The sequence below is a fragment of the Mytilus trossulus genome, chromosome 2 (genome assembly GCF_036588685.1).
Source record: "Mytilus trossulus isolate FHL-02 chromosome 2, PNRI_Mtr1.1.1.hap1, whole genome shotgun sequence".
Taxonomy (NCBI): Eukaryota; Metazoa; Mollusca; class Bivalvia; order Mytilida; family Mytilidae; genus Mytilus; species Mytilus trossulus.
In genome coordinates this window covers 16,358,532-16,377,639 of record NC_086374.1, presented here as the reverse complement: position 1 = coordinate 16,377,639, position 19,108 = coordinate 16,358,532, and the positions used below count along the sequence as shown (strand labels likewise).

General features: G+C 31.2%; 1 protein-coding gene across 1 annotated transcript; it reads left to right on the top strand.

Annotated features, from left to right (window-relative positions):
* The first annotated feature begins 506 nt into the window (after window positions 1-506).
* Window positions 507-16,209, top strand: LOC134705630 (putative ferric-chelate reductase 1). Its single transcript, XM_063564351.1, has 13 exons — window positions 507-587; window positions 3,820-3,902; window positions 4,143-4,331; window positions 5,011-5,109; window positions 6,433-6,583; window positions 7,830-7,934; window positions 9,036-9,151; window positions 9,620-9,697; window positions 12,149-12,220; window positions 14,186-14,285; window positions 14,985-15,155; window positions 15,420-15,493; window positions 16,035-16,209. Exons 2-13 carry the CDS (start codon window positions 3,831-3,833, stop codon window positions 16,134-16,136), a joined length of 1,329 nt encoding a protein of 442 aa, XP_063420421.1. The 5' UTR covers window positions 507-587; window positions 3,820-3,830; the 3' UTR covers window positions 16,137-16,209.
* The last annotated feature ends 2,899 nt before the right edge of the window (window positions 16,210-19,108 follow it).

Below are 19,108 nucleotides of genomic sequence, written 5' to 3'. Positions count from 1 at the left end.
ATAAACTACTGTTCAAAATATTGTTGATTTCAAAGACAAGCTTTGTCAACTTTGCTCTTCAACTTTGTATTTGTTTGGCTTTATAAATATTTTGATATGAGCGTCACTGATGAGTCTTATGTAGACGAAACGCGCGTATGGCGTACTAAATTATAATCCTGGTAACTTTGATAACTATTTGTAACCGCTGAAAAAAAGTTGATAGTAACTTATTGTTTTGATTATATCACTTCATGTCGTGTTTATTGTTTAAGCCATTTTTGTTGATGATGAAAACAATATTTTGTTAATTTTTTATTTAAATCATATAAAACTTTGTCCATGATTTGACCCGCCAACTGTTTAAATACAAGCACTTCCGAAGATTTTTTTTTACAAAATTGCTAGCCTGGTGTCTTCGATGATTTTTTTGTTTGTTATACCCATTCTTTTATTTTTCTTCGAAAGCAATATTACGATACAAACAATACACACATTTATTATCTTTTTTATTTGTCATAAACATGATAAGTGTGATATGTAAACAGTCACCAAGAAGACAGAAGATTGTTATATAAAATCAGCGGATTAATTAAAGAATGCATCAGGTAACTACTATTGTTTATTTGTGTTTTGATCAACTTAGCAATGGCTAACATATATCATTTAGGTTATATATATTTGAAAAAATAAGTAATTTCCTTTGAACTTAATGTAGTATGTTAATGATAAACAGGTCAAAAAGTGGAGATGGTTATGTGTACCCGATTTACTCCATGATAAGTACTCGTTTTATACTTTTTAAGGTAAGGAAAATGTGTATTTAACAGTCAGTAAAGACTTTTCGTCAATCTCTCTAAGATACAAAGTATTTATGATTACTTGAACAAAATATATGTGACACCTCTATTTCAATCTTTTCTAGGGCAGGTAGCAACTCTATTATTATTAATTTTTTGGACCATTGCGATTGGTCCAACATAATTAAATGACTTAAACTAAAATAAATACTCTACTTCGAAACTATAGTACATGTATAAAAAAAATTCTGACGTCAGAAACTCAAATCAATCAATGTATTCGTAGATAGTAGATGTGTTTGTGTTCTGTTAAATTGTTCCTCGAAAAATTGTTATACGATGATGACTGATGTACCCATATTTAGACTATTTTATTTATTGTGTCTGTTTAATTAACGCATCAATGTAAATATAACGGAATTTGATGAGACTGTTAATAAAGTGAGAGGGTTAGCGCTATAGAACCAGGTTTAATCCACCATTTTCTACATTTGAAAATGCCTGTACCAAGTCAGGAATATGACATCTTGGCCATTCGTTTATTGATGCGTTTTGTTATTTGATTTTGCTATGTGATTACGGACTTTCCGAATTGATTTTCCTCTAAGTTCTGTATTTTTGTGATTTTACTTTTTATATATCAATGATAACCTGCCATCATACAGACACTTTATGTATCTTTATTATGGTCATTGAACTGTTTTGATAGCAACACGAAACATCTTCAGAACCCTCCTTTCATGTTAGCTCATATTTATTTAAATATATATATTTTTTTGCATTTTATAGCCTCTCTTCTTGGAAAATTTGCTTCGTCGATTAATCGCTTTTTATACACATAAACAAACCATACATGTTAATACGCTTACAGCGCATTTCAGTCAGTATGTAGCTAATGGTAATATCTTTGGTTAGCTTGCTTGTTAGCTGAACCGTGAAGTCATTGTTAGGTAAAGTAAACTTCCCTCCTTTTAAAGTAGCTTAGTCCTACAGAAATAGATATTTTATCTGTTGGGCTAGTCTACTATTGAAGGAGGGAAGTTTACCTTACCTAACAGTGACTTCACGGTTCAGCTAACAAGCAAGCTTACCAAAGATATTACCATTAGCTACATACTGACTGAAATGTGCTGTAACGTTAGATTTGTTTCAATGATAGATGTTCAATAAGTGTACATGTAATCAAATATATTACAATGTTGGTGAGCCTTGAAAACCTGAAATTCCAAAAATGTTGTTCAAAATCTGTCAAAAGTAACCTGTGCCAAGGGATAGACATCTTGAGTATATTATTTATAAAGAAATATGGAAATTCTGTCGCTCCACAGAAGAATCTTTATCATTAACTGTCAGAGTCTTTAACATCGGTATTACACAATCTTTGATTTTGTTTTTATTATTTATAAAATGTCAAATAGTTGCACCAGCCAATAAGTGCATGACCTTAAAAATATTTGTCTGTAAACTTATCTAAATTAGACAATTCAAACGTCGAACTTCCTGAAGTGACAATGTATGCATAACGCCCTGCTAAGCTGATCCCTAGTACTAAATCATACGGCCAAAGTTTAGAGTTTAAGATATAACGTTTATCTATTACTTAATAATTCCTAGGGTTCTATTTACATAAGTCAACGGATGATTTTAACTGTTTTGTTGAGAAAATTTCGCATTTATATTCTTAAAGTTTTTAAATATCTTCGCTCCCCAAAAAAATTTATCGGCTTTCCCTGGTGATGTTTTTTTCTTTTACAATTACCCCTTGTACACCCTAAAATGGATAATATACGTGTAATTCGATACAGCTAGGTATAATATAACTATATCGATAGTCTCAAAGTCATAGATCAAGAATTTCACCGATAAGACGTGACGTATGCGTTGAAATCAGCTTACGCGGTATTAATAAAAAAGCAAAACTCTTATGTTTTATTGAAAAAAAAGGAGGCTGTTCATTTATCATTAAGCATGATAGTTAGTTCTCGTGATTGAAACAGCGGTTTAATTATTCAATGTCCCAAATCCATCTCTGGGCTAATACAGTACTAAATGAACAACTGCATTTCGTTGTTATCTTATAGTTATATACATGTCAGTTTTCGATACGAAGTATTTTTGTTTATTCAATTAGGTTTTTTAGTGTTATACTTGATTTTGTCTAGTTGAAATTATTTTTAAAAAAGTTATTAATTACGCAAGCGGAAAGTTATGTTAGGTTGTAAACTTGTGGTACTTTTATTGTCCTAATCTTTAACATTTGTGATTATCTGAAGACAATGTCGATTGCATTTTAACTACAAAGTTAAAGTAAGTCAAACAGATTATCATTTTATGCATTCATCAGAATTATGAATCAACGTCAAATACAGTATCGTAGTTGAGATTTTAACAACAACTGTATTTGCCAAAACTCTTATATTATCTGTGCTTTTCTGTCCAAAAATTGTTGCAATTGTCAATTTTAAATCCTTATAAAACCAGTTTGTCGTACAGATACTCTTTATGACCACCCCATATAGCAAAAAAAAAAGGTTTGAAAGATCTTCTCCTTTTGAGAATGCCTGCAACAATTCAGAAATATGACAGTGGTTTTCCTCTTGTTTCTTTTGTAAATAACTTTTGATTTTGTTAGTCCCTTTTTTAATTTACATGAGAGTTCGGTACTTTTGTTACACGTTTTTTAAAAGTAACTAAGTAAGTGGAAAATACAATATGCCGGTAACTGGTGTGTGCGGGAAGGTGGCATTTCAGCATTTGTGTAAAAGAGGGACGAAAGATACCAAATAGACAGTCAAACTCATAAATCTAAAATAAACTGACAACGCCTTGGCTAAAAATGAAAACGAAAAACAGACAAACATGACACAACATAGAAAACTAAAGAATAAACAACACGAACCCCAAAAAAAACTAGGGTTGATCTCAGAAGATCCGGAAGGGTAACTTAATTCCAATTCATATGTTTTGTGTTTATATTCTATTTGGGTATTCAATTGTAACACCACTTTTATTTGTGTGTATTTATCTTATAATATTTCAGTAAATTTTTACATGATGGACTTTGAATCTTGCGTGTACTGTGTGGTTGGAATAATGCTGTTTATGCACTCTGAACATGCTTATGTAAGTTTAATCGTTCTGTCTTGGTAAATGTGGTTAAAGCCGAAAAGTTTCATATAAAAAACAGACAAATAAGAACAAATAATTATAGTTCAATTTAAAACATACTTTTGAGATCTATGGTCGGGTTGTTGTCTCTTTGACATATTCCCATTTCCATTCTCAATTTTAATTTTATCAAATCCTTTCCAACCAAAAAACTTTTCAAGATATATTTTACCTATATGTCTTAATTATTTCCAGGCATTCTCGATAAATCCTGAATGTGGTAAAACAAAGGGTTGTTATAGTGACTGTGATAATGGACAATCGTGTACATATTTGGTATCCTGGTTAAGTGGTAATTCATCGACAGAATTCACTATACAGGCAACATTGTCTACAGATACGGACCACTACGTGTGTTTTGGATTGTCTCCTACACAGACTATGGTATGTCATATATCTCTGTCATCTTCTTTTATACATGATTTTATGGTTTTTGTGGATTTTGTAAAGATCAATAATCCTTGGTTATTACTGTCTGTTTTGAATCACTATTCGACAAATAAGTTAATGAAATGTCGTGTACTTTTGTCATTCTATACTTTATCTTGATAAATTGTTCAATTTATACAGACTCGCTTTAGATACAAGTTTTTTTTATTTTTTTTTTATTTTGAACACCGGACACTAGTTTTGTCTACCTAAGGCAATCAGTGGCGCTCGAATTAAAACAGTAAGAAGGTCATATCAAACACAAAGTTGTAGAGCTTTCAACACCGAAAATTCCAAAAGGTTGTGCCAAATTCGCGTAAAGGCGCTATATACCTTATGTATAAAAACCTCAGTAATTACAATGATTTAACATTTTCTAACCAATAAATATAAAAAAGGAATATGTCCATGATATAATATGTCGAAACAAAAAGTGTAACTGCAGAGCAAGATATAACTCTTGGATTAAATTTCCACATGCAGTTACATTCACTCAGTGGTTCCAAATACAAAATTATTCTAAAATTCTATTTAGATTACTTTAAAGCACATGAAACTGTGGAATAAAACATAAAAACACTTGATATATAATTATTTACAATCAGTATTTATTCTTGATTCTGTACTTTTGAAGGGTGATGCTAGTGTTTCATCATGTTTAATGTCTAACAGTGGATCTTTCAGCTACGAAAATTCTTACAATCATGGACATCACAACATCTTAGTAACTTATGTAAGTTTATTCACTCTAATATATATACAATATTTTTTGAAAATCAAATTATTGCACATGATTTTTTTGCTAGCTATGAAACAAGATTTAATCTGCCATTTTCTCAATAAAACAAGAATGTGTCCCCAGTACACAGATGCACCACGCGCACTTTCATTTTCTATGTTCAATGGACCGTATAATTGGGGGTCAGAACTCTAATTTGGCATTAAAATTAGAAAGATCATATCATAAGGAACGTGTATACTAAGTTTCAGGTTGATTGGACTTCAACTTCATCAAAAACTACCTCGACCAAAAACTTTATACTGAAGAAGGACAGTCGAACGACTATCGTAGGTGGGGCAAAAACATATCTGTACCAAGTCAGATATATGTCAGTTTTTGTCCATTCATTTAATGTGTTTTGTAATTTAGATTATGGTCTCTCCGTTTTGCGGTATTTCAAAATTGAGTTCAGTATTCTTTTGACTTTTGCTTTTTACTCAAAAGATAATCCTTTGAAATACTATTTTTATTCAAGTTTTGTCAATTTGACTACAAAGCCATTTAATTGATTAAGTTTATATCTTATACTCTACAGGTATATATTATAACTCAAATTGTCCTCAGTAACGTAATGTTTGTATAATATCTCAATTTCAACAATAACAAAAAAAACTGTTTAGATGGATGAAATTGCGTAGTTATTTTAATATGAAAAGGGAAAACAAGTTGTTGTTTATGTAACGTACTGCTTAGTTACTGGCATAAAATGACACATATCCGTACCGCATATTGTGTCAAACTAAACAAAACAATCTTTAAAAACTTTCCCTGTCATAAACACTCTTAGTTGTAAATATGTATTGTTTGGGTCACTTGAAAGCATGGTGTTTGTCCAGATCCCAGCAAAGTGATATACTTGCCATTTAAAATAAATTTCGACATTACATTAGTTTTAAGATGTTAATTTGGTTTTTAAACCACGATTAATTGGTTTTATTATATATATAATCTGTATTGCAAAATTACACCCATAAAATTCAAGAAATACAATTAAACAATGTTATACAATACAATATATACATGTAGAACATTTTAGAGTTCAATTATAAATTTATGTAAAAAAACACTATCATAAGCTTGTCTGACATGGGTCTGACTTCCTCAGTTCTAAAGACTGCTTAATGAAGACTCCTACATGACAAACAAATTCAGGGATGGGGTTTAGAATATCTTTTAGTTTATTTAATTCATCAAGATGTTGAAATAATGGTACATAGTCTTATATAGATCGGTATTGGTATCAAAATTTTGTGATATTTATTTATTGTATTTTAGCCAACTAACGGACTATCAAATTTGGTTCACTTTTACGTGAACAACATCATTACATGTACATTCAATAGAACAAATTCTAACACAGATTCGAAGGTTTTCGATCTAAATTCCCATTTCTACATGATGTATGCACAAGGAAAGACCAGTGGAGGTAATTATAGTAGTCTTGTTCGTATGGATATGTGTAAACTGAAACAAATATAAATAAAGGCAACAGTAGTACTGTTCGAAAGTCATAAATCAAAATCGAAAAAAGGCTGGGTTACAAACGAAAGTTGAGGTAAACATATCACCTTTAGAAGGAAAATAACGAAACAGCAGAAACACTGAAGTGCAACAAAAAAAACGACAATGCAACACACACAGAAACGAATTATTAGATAACAACTATCATTTTCCTGACTTGATACAAGACATTTTAAGAAAAATGGGGGATTGAACCTGGTTTTGCGGCTAGCCAAACCTTGTACTTTAATTGCAATGTTAAATATAACACAAAGATGACAACATTACATGACAGGATTACAGTACAAATAAATGCAAGAACATTCAAAACAGAGAAATATACAAATAGAAATTACAATCGGACATTTCAACATTCTAATAATTATAAAAGGTACCAGGCTTATAATTAAATACATCATACGTGCGTGCTTTCCTCTACATGAGACTCACCAGTGACTCTCAGATCAAAATAGTAAAGAGAGCAAAACAAGGACAAAGTTGGAGAGCATTGATGACTCGAAATTCTAAAAAGATGTGCCAATCATGGCTACGGTTATCTACGCCTGATAGGAAAATCCTTATTAAAGTATTAAGAATAATTCTTTTTTTGCAAACAGTAAATTTATAAAAATGACCTTATAACTGATGTTAGTGGTAACTAACAACAGAATAAAAACGAACAGCACATAAACCCCGATTAATGTTTCTAAGTAAAGGTTGTTTTGTCTACTGAAGTATGCGATGGGTCTTTAATCCTCATCCTAAAATCTAAACCAACGTTTGGGAAGGAAAACAATTATCGAACATCTTGTGCGTCAAAATTCGGTTTCCAGGTAATATTTTAACTTCAAAACACTATCTTATCTCAATTGATACACAGTTTATATGTTCTTCAGGATAATAATTCAGTACACTGTACAAGTGCATACTTCCTCCTTTTTAAAATTGTATTGGTACATCAAATAAAGTATATTGATTTAGTCTTCGACTAATCTTTTATTATTTTCAAAAAAAACTGTTATAAATACTCTTTGGACTAAAGTCTGTAAAATATAACAGTTTTAATTTGATTTTTGTTTTACCTTGGTTATAATAAATATACGTAATAAACATTAAATATGTTAACATGTTAACAAGAATGCAATTCATAGGTTATGCACCTCTAATTGTAGGAATAAAGTTAAAACATCACAAATATTCACTGTCTTCAGAGAAGGTAGATCTAAAATCCGTTGCTGAAGTAGGACAAGGCGAACCTTCCAGAATAAAGGCACATGGTAACTGTATTCAAATGTTAACGTTCACTACACTCTTTAGATCACTAGATTAAATTATCAAACTAACTTTTATAATATATGTACTTCTTTCAGACAGATTTTTGTTTATGACAAGACTGTATTGCGAAAGTACCGAAGTATATAAAGTTTAATACAGGTTAAATTGAAATGTTTGCTCTGGTTACAGTTTTAAAGCATTTGTGCTATGTTATTGCATGAAAGATGCTTAAAGGTGACATCTTAAACAGTATCTTAAGTGATTCAGACGCCCCCTGCCATATAATTTATAGTATATAGTTGCAGACATTTTGCTATTGTTCCTTCAGATAGATGTTGCAATAATTCTTTATCCTGTATATAGCGTGGCACTCTTCTAATGTAATTCCATGCGGCTGTCATACGAGTGAGAGGTTTACCTAGCTATAGAACCAGGTTCAAGCCACCATTATTGACATAAGAATACGCGTGTACCAAGTCAGGAATGTGACCATTGTTATCCATTCGTTTTATGTGTTTGAGCTTTTGTTTTTGCCATTTGCTTAAGGACTTTCCGTAGAGACTTTTCCTCGGAGTTCTATGTTTTGTCATTTACTTTTTCCTGTGCAAGGTGTCAAATTTCACGTCCCAATTACGACTAAATGTGGTTACTCTTTTATAATTTCCACACAGCCAAACTAGCTTTCTTTAGAGAATGTTTTGCTGTATTGTTATCATTTGATGACGATATTTGTCAACACAAGTCAAACATTTTTATTATGGTATGATGGTCAATAAATACAGTAAGACGTCGGTGAACATGTGATGATAGTATAAATTAAACGAAATTTATTCTCCTGCAACTCGAGCGCATTATTTTTTTAAGAGTTAATGGATTTTGAAACTTGGCCTCTGACCAACAAACTGAAATCCCTCAGACTTTTGTCTAGTTTTTGAGCTAACAGTTAACACATCAATTACCACAAGAAAAGTGTTTAATCATTGAATAATAAGTATTTTTTCCATTATTATGTAGTAAACAATACTATGGTCATAAAATTCCTTTGGTCTAGAACACCTCCTATATTTTTGCTCACGCTTATACTACTAGTATTACCTTTTCAGGTTCGTTAGCCATTATTGCCTGGATGTGTTTTATGAATATTGGAAATATGATTGTTAGATACTTTAAACCACTCTGGTCTAGCAAACAGATATTTGGTTCTGCAGTATGGTTTCAGGTAAATTATTTTATAGCATTTGTGAGATTTGCACAATTGGTCCTTATTTGTCAACATTTTCGTTCTATAAATTGTAATTTTTCGCATTTAATCTTGAATTTAAGACAATAATAAACTCTAAACAAGACATAATACACTATTACAAATAAAAAAAATTAGTATGCTCACCTATTTCCCTTCTGTTTTACAAAATTTAACTTTACTGAAGACTACCTAAAACTATGACTTAATTCTGATTCTTACAAAAAAGTTAGTTTGCTTCAAATGAGTAGTCAAATTACAATAAAACATTGTAACAACCTTTTTCCTGATAGTATTCATGTAGATATTGAAGTATTTATGTTGGTTTTAGATGCCCCAAAGAGCTTTTATTTTACTGTATTGTATTCTATGCTATTTTATCAATTTGAATTTTATTTAATGTTATTTGATTTTGAAGTTCTTTATAGCTGACAATGTGATTTCCAGGTTCACAGACTTCTTATGAGTATTGGAGCTGTTTTGACAATTACCTCCATTTGTGTCGTTATTCGTGGCTCTTTGAAAGTAAGTGATCATTCGTGGATTTTTGAAAGGAAGAACTTTGTTGCAAGCTTTTCACATTAAAAAAGAAAAGACATCTTATACACAAAGTTAATAATACTTTTAGATATTTGGAAGATACTTTGGCTCTCAATAATGACGACTTCAGTATGTATAATAATTTTTTTTATCCTGTTGAACTTACTTGAAATATAGCTAATACTGAAAATGACCACTGTCATTTCCTATCGTTAATTATCCAATTTTAAATCGTGACGTTCCCTTGTCACCATCTTACGGTGTTTATATATTTCAACTTGTACGATTCGCTCGTGAATGTAACAATGTTTTAGATTTCAACGAGAGAAATTTATGTATTACTGAAAAATTAGTACACCAGGGTTTTCGATATCACAGACTAGTCAAAACATTTATTAAATTTTATCATCGTTTTAAGGACATCATTCATAAATATAGCTCAACATGCAGACTTCTTATACGTTCAGGTATTTCACATCCAATTTTGTATAGAAATATTCTTTATAAAGCACACAAATGTCAGTATTCATTTCAGAGGCTAACAATACCTTTAAATAGACTTATTTAGAAAGGATATAGTTACTATATTGTTGTCAGGTCATTACAGATTGTATATTTTGGCGTTTATATTGATTCACTTATAGGGTCTTTGCATCGGAACTAAACACATTTTTTTTAAACAGTTGTTGGCATCTCACGGGTTGTGTTCTTCTCATATATGTTATGATGGTATGATACTAAACCCCAAACGGGAAGGATTGTGCCTGATATTCATATGATGAAGACATAATCTTTCAATCAGTTTAATTGAAGTCCGGAGCTGGCATTTCAGTTAACTGCTAATAGTCTGTTGTTATTTGTGTATCATTGTCATTTTCTTTATTTTCTTTGGTTACATCTTCAGACATCAGACTCGGACTTCTCTTGAACTGAATTTTAATGTGCGTATTGTTATGCGTTTACTTTTCTACATTGACTAGAGGTATAGGCTTAGGGTTGAGATCTCATAAACATGTTTAAACCCGCCGTATTTTTGCACCTGTCCTTAGTCAGCATCCTCTGGCCTTTGTTAGTCTTGTGTTATTTTTAATTTTAGCTTCTTGTGTACAATTTGGAGTTTAGTATGACGTTCATTATCACTGAACTAGTATATATATTTGTTTGGGAGCCAGCTGAAGGACGCTTCCGGGTGCGGGAATATCTAGCTGCATTGAAGACCTGTGGGTGACCTTTTGCTGTTGTTTGTTCTATGTCGGGTTGTTGTCTCTTTGAAACATTCCCCATTTCCATTCTCGATTTTTTTTTAAACATTAGAATGATAAGTGTGTATATCAGAGACCTATAAACCATTGATTTATAAGTTTATGAATTTATATCTACAAGTTGCCGCCATACAGTGATACTTACCATATCAATGGAGTTATTGGTTATGAATTAATTGATTGAATACTATCTTTATTGATTATTAATTGTTTGCAAAATTCTTATAGCTTAAAGATGCTTTAAAATTTAGATATAAACAAGGCTATGTGACCGTACCTTGAACTATAATGGTTTACTTTAATAAACTGTGCCTTTGATTGGGGGTTGTCTCATTGGCACTCATACCACATATTCTTTTATCTATTGATTTGTATTTTTTTTTATAGTGCCTTACAAGTTTCTCATGTCTCCTACATATAGTTGAAGTCGTTCCACATTGTGTTGTTTCTAATTGATCAAAACTGTTGTCAGCAAAATCAAATACTGTTACATTTTTCATATAAGAATACTAACATAAGACTTGTTCTTAACAGTTGAGTTTACATTTGAATTGAATGTGATGTTCTTAAACAATTCATTTCAAATACATCCTTTCGTTAATATGTCCAAGTTCAAGATTTTTTTAATCACATCTTTATATTAACAAAGGAATGTTCAAATCATTGAAGAAAAAACAATAAGATGCAGATGATGCCGTTGTGCAACTGCAGTAATGTATCATCGGTTGATATCAAACATTTCATGTTATTTATAAAGATAATATTAAATAATTATATATATGATAATACGAGTTCCCAAATTCATTGACACTAAAATACAAATAAACTGGTCAAAAGTAAAGACAAATGATTTAGGAAATAGTTCTACACAAGTACAATATCGTACTTAGCAAAGTTCGCTTAATATTTCAGCTATTTCTAAAAAAGATGTAAGGCTTGGACTAGTCCTTATCACATTGCACTATTCTTTGAAGCACTTGATTGTTACATTGATCGTTATAGACAATTCCAAACAGTCTTAAAGCTTACAAAATGTGTTCTGAATTAATAAAACAAAACCGTTAACAAAGTCATAATTGAATCCAATTTGGTAATCAAATGTTTCATAACATTGTTGTTTTGTGTGTTGTTATCGTGCTTTAAATATAGCTTTATACACTAAATCTTGTTTTAGATTGGAGATACACGATTTGAAAATGCTCATCCAATTATCGGCATAACTATTCTTTGTTTGGTCATAATAAATGTAAGTATTTAATTAACATTCTATTTGCTAATCTAACGTTGGTCAATCTTAGTGACTTTCTTGATAGTTCTTATTCAATGATTCCTGCAAAGTTACGACATTTCTATAAGTAGAAGGGCATTATATTTTCCGGTATGTGCGTCCGTTCGTTCGTTCGTTTGTCTGTTTGTTCGTTCGTGTATCGGTATGTCCTGATTCAGGTTAAAGTTTTTGGTCAAGGTAGTTTTTGGTGAAGATAAAGTCCAATAAACTTGATACTAAGTTCCCATGTTCCCTATGATATGATCTTCCTAAATTGAATGTCCAATAAGAATTTTCACACCAATGTCATGGTACACTGACCATATAGAAAATGATAGTGTGAGTGGGGTATCCGTGTACTACGGACACATTCTTGTTATAGATTTATGTTGTATTTAGCAACCGTAGCCAAGATTAGACACATAGTGCACGTTCTGGAAGGAACTGCTTTATGTCTACAACCGATGCTACCATTTCTTTTTAAAGAGGGACGAAAGATACCAGAGGGACAGTGAAACTCATAAATCGAAAAAAAAACTGACAACGCCATGTCTAAAAATGAAAAGGACAAACAGACAAACAATACTAAACATTACACAACATAGAAAATTAAAGAATAAACAACACGAACCCCACCAAAAACTTGGGGTTAAGCTTCGCCATCTCATGTGAACAAACTATTGATTGAAGGAATAATAGCAAACAACAGCTGACCTGACTATTTGGCATTGAAAACTTTTCAGTTGAAAAAAAGTATACTCTAATGCTGAATCGAAGTTGGTTGAATGTTATGGAATAACCGTTTCACAGATGATATCGGATATGTTCCTTACATCATAACTAAAATCCCCTTCCCTTTCATAAATGTGACCTACCGAATGAGACCATTTACCGGGTTTGTAATAACAAGAGCATTTTTAGCCATGGAGTTGTCAATTTATTTTCGATTTATGAGTTTGACTGTATCTCTGTTATCTGTCCCTATTTTGGAGAAATATAAGACACTCTTTTCTGTTTTACTTGAGAAACTATGTTTTCCATTTGTTTAATTTTAATCGGCTTTCTATAGATTTTAGGAGATTATATATGATATACAAAATATATAAATCGACTCCGAAAAATAACTATTTAGTAAAAATACAAAAATACTTTTTACTTATTTTATTTGACAATATGTTTGATGCTTTTTTTTTATTTTATCAAAAGTTATGATTTTAAACATTCAGTGGGCATTCATATAGGAAACAACTTTCACTAAGTTGATTGCATTTATCCGGTTAAACTTGAAATAAGCGTAAATTCATTTACAGTACACAAGTCAGTTGTATCTAGAATTTTACAGTAGATGGTTGTTAAGAATTTATGTTTAAGACAACAGAAGGGATTCTTAAATCAGATTGTGAACTTTCCATTTTAATATGTCAAACGTCAAAACTGCACTTATATATACATATCTCCAAGTTGATATGATACACAACCTGCATGGTTTGTTTTTCAAGTAATTGTTACTTTGAAATAGAGTTATTGGGGAAAGGGGGATATTGAATCAATGATTCTTAATTGAAACTTTGAAATTATACCTTGATAAGGACCTTTCAAATTGAGGTTGGCCTTCTTTATGTCAGCTTTAACTGTAGTTTTGTGTTTGTGTTTTGTTTTTATGTTTCGATGTTTTGCCGTTTATAAGTAGCAGCTGTTGTTAACTCTTTCTTGCACTTGTTATCAAAATATAGTATGTGTGTTCATCAATTGATGGGTCAATATGATTTAAACTTTATCTTGTCATGATGGTTTATTTTTTAGGCCTAGAGAATAGCTTCTTCTATCAAAGCAAAATATCCTTACCCTATAATTACGCATTCTAGCGCAAATTGTTGTAGCTAATTTTATAGCAATATGTTACTTTTTAATACGCTATTTTGATACTGTTTTATTATATTTTAGCCAATGCTTGGTATCTTAAGACCGGACATGGATAGTAAATACAGACCTGTTTTCTACTGTACTCATTGTATTGTGGGTCTCGGTTCTTTAATATTAGGGCGTAAGTACAAGTTTATAGTTAAATGAATTAATTCAACAGAGAACTTTGTAAACGGCAACTGTTATAAAATATGACCAAAGTGACTTTGATGGAATAGAAATGTGACATCCACAGTACAAAAACTGCAAAACAATTTACGATTTTTTAAGAAAACACATAGCATTGATAACTGCTACTCATGAAGTGCCACTTCAAACTTATGATCTCACTTTTTGTCAACGTGAATGGATGCAATTCTTGCAATACTTTATTACCAAGAAGGTAAACCTACGAATGGAGCAAAATTTCTTGTGAGAACTGGATGCGGTGAGGGGTTAGATAATAATAAGACAGCTTCCAAACGACAAATATAAACAACAGACACTTAGATGACAACATACGATACCATGAATTTTAACATTTTGCATGAATATTTAATTTACTGCATGATTACCAAATGGCATCTCTTGGATTTGATACCTATCAATCACAGTAAACCAGATTCTTTCTTAAATTGTAGGCTAGTATGCCAGTTTGTTATGTTAATAAAAAAAAAATGACAAATTAGTATGCTCTTCAAAATAAGAAGATATTAATTATTAATATTGTGTACGATTATGCATGTTGTATTTGCTCATGAATCGATATTGTGTCGATTGTCGATGTTACAACTTTGTCTGAACACAGATTGTCAAGAAGTCTTTGTTCTTTCTTTTTCAGCTGTTAATATTTTCATTGGAATACAACTTAAGAAGGCGAATGTAACCGAAACTGCCTTTTATTTTTTAATCGTTCATGAAGTGCTCAAATGCATAATGATCGTCATATTCGAAGTTCTTCTCATTAAAGAAAAGAATATAATAAAGCAGGAGGAAACGTATCAATTAAACTGTAAGTTACTAATACCAGATGTATTTCTTTATTATAATGGTATTGTGTGATTCTTTGAGTTTGTTTAGTCTATCATAGTGGCGCTTAATTAAGAAGAATCTCCTCATATCTTTGTCATTTCACAACTCAATCTGATTTTATCGGTTTCATACCTTTGTCTGTGGCTTAAACATACCACTTATATACCAAGTTTTACTTTATAGTATGCATAGGAAAACATTTGTTTAATTGATTTTAACATAAACTCTTATTTTTATTTGACAGCGAATGAAATGCATAAACTACCAAGAGACAACAAACCATCACCACAAAATATAGAAACCGATAGACCTCCTTATGTAAGTCAATGAAATTGGTAGAAACGAGAAATAGATAATAGATGACGATTTCATTATTTTTTAAACTTAAAAGTCCTTTATAGAACACTCTTCAAATGTTGTTGGTTTATTTAATCTTTAGGATACACGGATTGAATCGTAAATTCATATTATATGTCACAATGAGAATGCTTCAGTAAGATTTTTTCTCAAGGAATCATTCATCATTCTTGAAAAACAAAGTCGTGTTGACCTTCGAAGGGACAAAACACTTGTTAGACAAAACTTCGAATAAATTTGTATGAGCTGGTTCTTTAACAGAAAAAAAACCCATTTAAAATGATAGGTTTAGCTAGCTATAAAAATAAGTTCAATCCACCATGTTCTACATAAGAAAATCAATGTGCCAAGTCAGTAATATGACAGTTGTTAACCATTCGTTTGATGTGTTTCAGCTTTTGATTTTGCCATTTGATTATGGACTGTCCTTTTTGAGTTTTCATCGGAGCTCAGTATTTTTGTGGTTTTACTTTTACATTTTACTTTTTTATTTTATTTTCAGGCATGGAAACTCAGGAAAATACTTCTTTCCGTCCATGTATGCATTGCCTTGACATTTACCCTTGTTATGGTTATATTGGTAACAACATCAACGTCTTCATAAAACTATATTTGTATATTTCGGAACAAACTTCTATAACACATTTTTTGACATTTTGATATGCATTTGTATATGGCTTCGTTGTATTGAAAGTAAATTTAATGCACTCTAATTTTTGTAAAAATGTTTTTGAAAAATATTATTTGTTGTCATAATATGATATCAGAATTGTAGTTGAAGATATTTGGCACATTTTTTTTTGAATTTTGGATCCTAAATGCTCTTCAACCTTTGTACTTGTTTGGCTTTATAAATGTTTTGATATGAGCGTCACTGATGAGTCTTATCTAGACGAAACGCGCGTCTGTCGTACTAAACTATAATCCTGGTACCTTTGATAACTATTTACACCAATGGGTCGATGCCACTGCTGGTGGATGTTTCGTCCCCGAGTGTATCACCAGCCCAATAGTCAATACTTCGGTGTTGACATGAACATCAATAATGTGGTCATTTCTATAAATTTCCTGTTTACAAAACTTTGAATTTATCGAAAAACTAAGGATTTTCTTATCCTAGGCATAGATTACCTTAGTCGTATTTGGCACATTTTTTGGGAATTTTGGATCCTCAATGCTCTTCAACCTTTGCACTTGTTTGGCTTTATAAATATTTTGATATGAGCGTCACTGATGAGTCTTATGTAGACGAAACGCGCGTCTGGTGTACTAAAGTATAATCCTGGTACCTTTGATAACTATTGTAGCTGTTTTGGTGGTTGTGTTTGTTATTATTTTATTTAATATTTTAAAAACAAACTGACTAAAACATGCAATAGCGTTCCAATGACAAACTGCATATAAAAGCATGTGCTTATGACATAGAATTGAGGGTAAGTTCATATCCCTGCATGTCCATGAAAAGTGCATGACGTTAACATGACACCAACAAGGTAAGTTCTAGTTAACGATCATTCAGTCTCTTTATTACTTTGGTTGCACATTACAACACAGATATGTATAGTTATTTCAAATTTTAATTAATTTCTACTTAATTTGCCAAACAAAATAAGCAATGATACAATGAAACGATTGACCTTTAGTAAGAAAATAATAAATTTTACCATCTACCAATAAAACGAGTTCCCTCCATATTCATATCGTAAGAGACCTTGGGTCAATTATTTTATACAGAGTTCAAATTCAAGTTTTTTTTATATTTCTCTAAGATCTCAATATAAGAAACATGACAATGAGGTCGAGGTCACATAAAAAAAAATGTCTGACAGAAATATTCACCTTACAGTTATTACATGCACCAAATAAAGTTGACTAACTGCTTATAGTATTTGAAACAAGAGTGCACACTCAGAGTGCACATGCTGAAATGTATCGCCTGCTTTACTGGTCATTTGATGGTATGTTAAAAATGTTTTAAAGATAAAATTTGTTCTACAAGTATCCCATAAACTAAACCTTTCTTAAGATCCATGACATGGAGGTCAAGGTAACATAAAAACTGCCTGACAGATAAATTCACATTAAAATTATAGCATTTTTTTTTTTTTAAAGTTGACTTGGTGTAATAGTTTTTTAAACAAGAATGCAAACGCTGAACTTGATGAATCGCAAGATTTACTGATCGGGATAGAATTTATTCTACACTGAGTATCACACAAACTAAACCTTTCTAAAGATCCATGACATGGAGGTCAAGATCACATAAAAAATGTCGGACAGACATGTTCACCTTACAATTATTACATGCACCAAATAAAGTTGACTGATAGTATTTGAAACGAGAGTGCACTCGCTAAAATGTCTCTCCTGCTTTACTGACCAGTGAGTGTATGCTAAAAGTCTTCTAACCGACATGTACAGTAACACCTTACTATTATTACATGCACCAAATATAGTTGACGTATTGCTATTAGTATTTTAAAAAGAAACGAAACAACGAAATGCAAATGATATCGAGGTCAGATCAGAGAGAGATATACACATAATCATGATATGTCTCTGGTCACATGATACCGGCTATACATGCATGTACACCTTACCATACTTTCACTCCTTACACCAAATAATTAATATAGTAGACCTATAGCTTGAAACAGATCAGAACGCAAAAACTTAATATAAAAAATTAACTATGAAAATGGGTTTTTTTCACACGGAAATCCGAATACTATAGATAATTACATGTCATTTTTCATATCGCATATATTATCAGCCCTAGGTTCAATATCAGCCCAAGAGCCGCATGGCTCGAGGGCTGATATTGACCGAGGGCTGATAATACATGCGATATGAAAAATGACATGTTATGATCTTTTTTTATCATCATATGCTTCAACAGTAGAGAAAAAGAACAGATTCATATATTGATCTTTTGCGTGGTTCCCGAAAAGAAGTTGAAAGAGTAAAAAGATCATGGACGTCGGACCCAAAATTTGATACAATTCAAAATGAAATATTTCTATCATATTCCTCAACAGAGAAAAAAAAACATATTTTTATATGGACGAATCGACAAAAAAATAATTCAACAATATACATAATGAACATTGAATGGAAAAGTCAACGTTTTTAAGGTAACTTTCTAAATCATGTTTCAGAAAAACTATAAAAAATGCATTTATTAATTTAATTTTTTTTTTAAATTTAATTTAATTTTATAATTTTACACACTATACATTCCAGTATTCAAATAATTGTTTTGTACACTACTTTGTAATGTTTTTCACTGAAAACATAGCATTGAGGTGTATTTTCCGGAATTTGCCGAATATCACCGGAACGCCATGTGATAACGTTACGGAAAGGCATGTGATAACAATCAAAGCATGTGATAAACTTTTCATATCAGCCCGCTAAGCACCAATTCGAAAAATATGGAAAATACTTTAATTTAATGCTATTATCATACGGTAAAAATCATATGTTATTTAGTCTAAGTATATGATAAATATAGAAAAATTAAACATGGCAAAATCCGTATCGCATGCTGTATCACCACGAGAAACCAATATCAGT

Coding starts and splice junctions, on each gene's coding strand:
- LOC134705630 (XM_063564351.1), top strand. CDS start 3,831: ATGATGGACTTTGAATCTTGCGTGTACTGTGTGGTTGGAATAATGCTG. Junction 14,286..14,984: donor CGGTTCTTTAATATTAGGGC/GTAAGTACAAGT, acceptor TTTCTTTTTCAG/CTGTTAATATTTTCATTGGA. Junction 15,156..15,419: donor GGAAACGTATCAATTAAACT/GTAAGTTACTAA, acceptor TTTATTTGACAG/CGAATGAAATGCATAAACTA.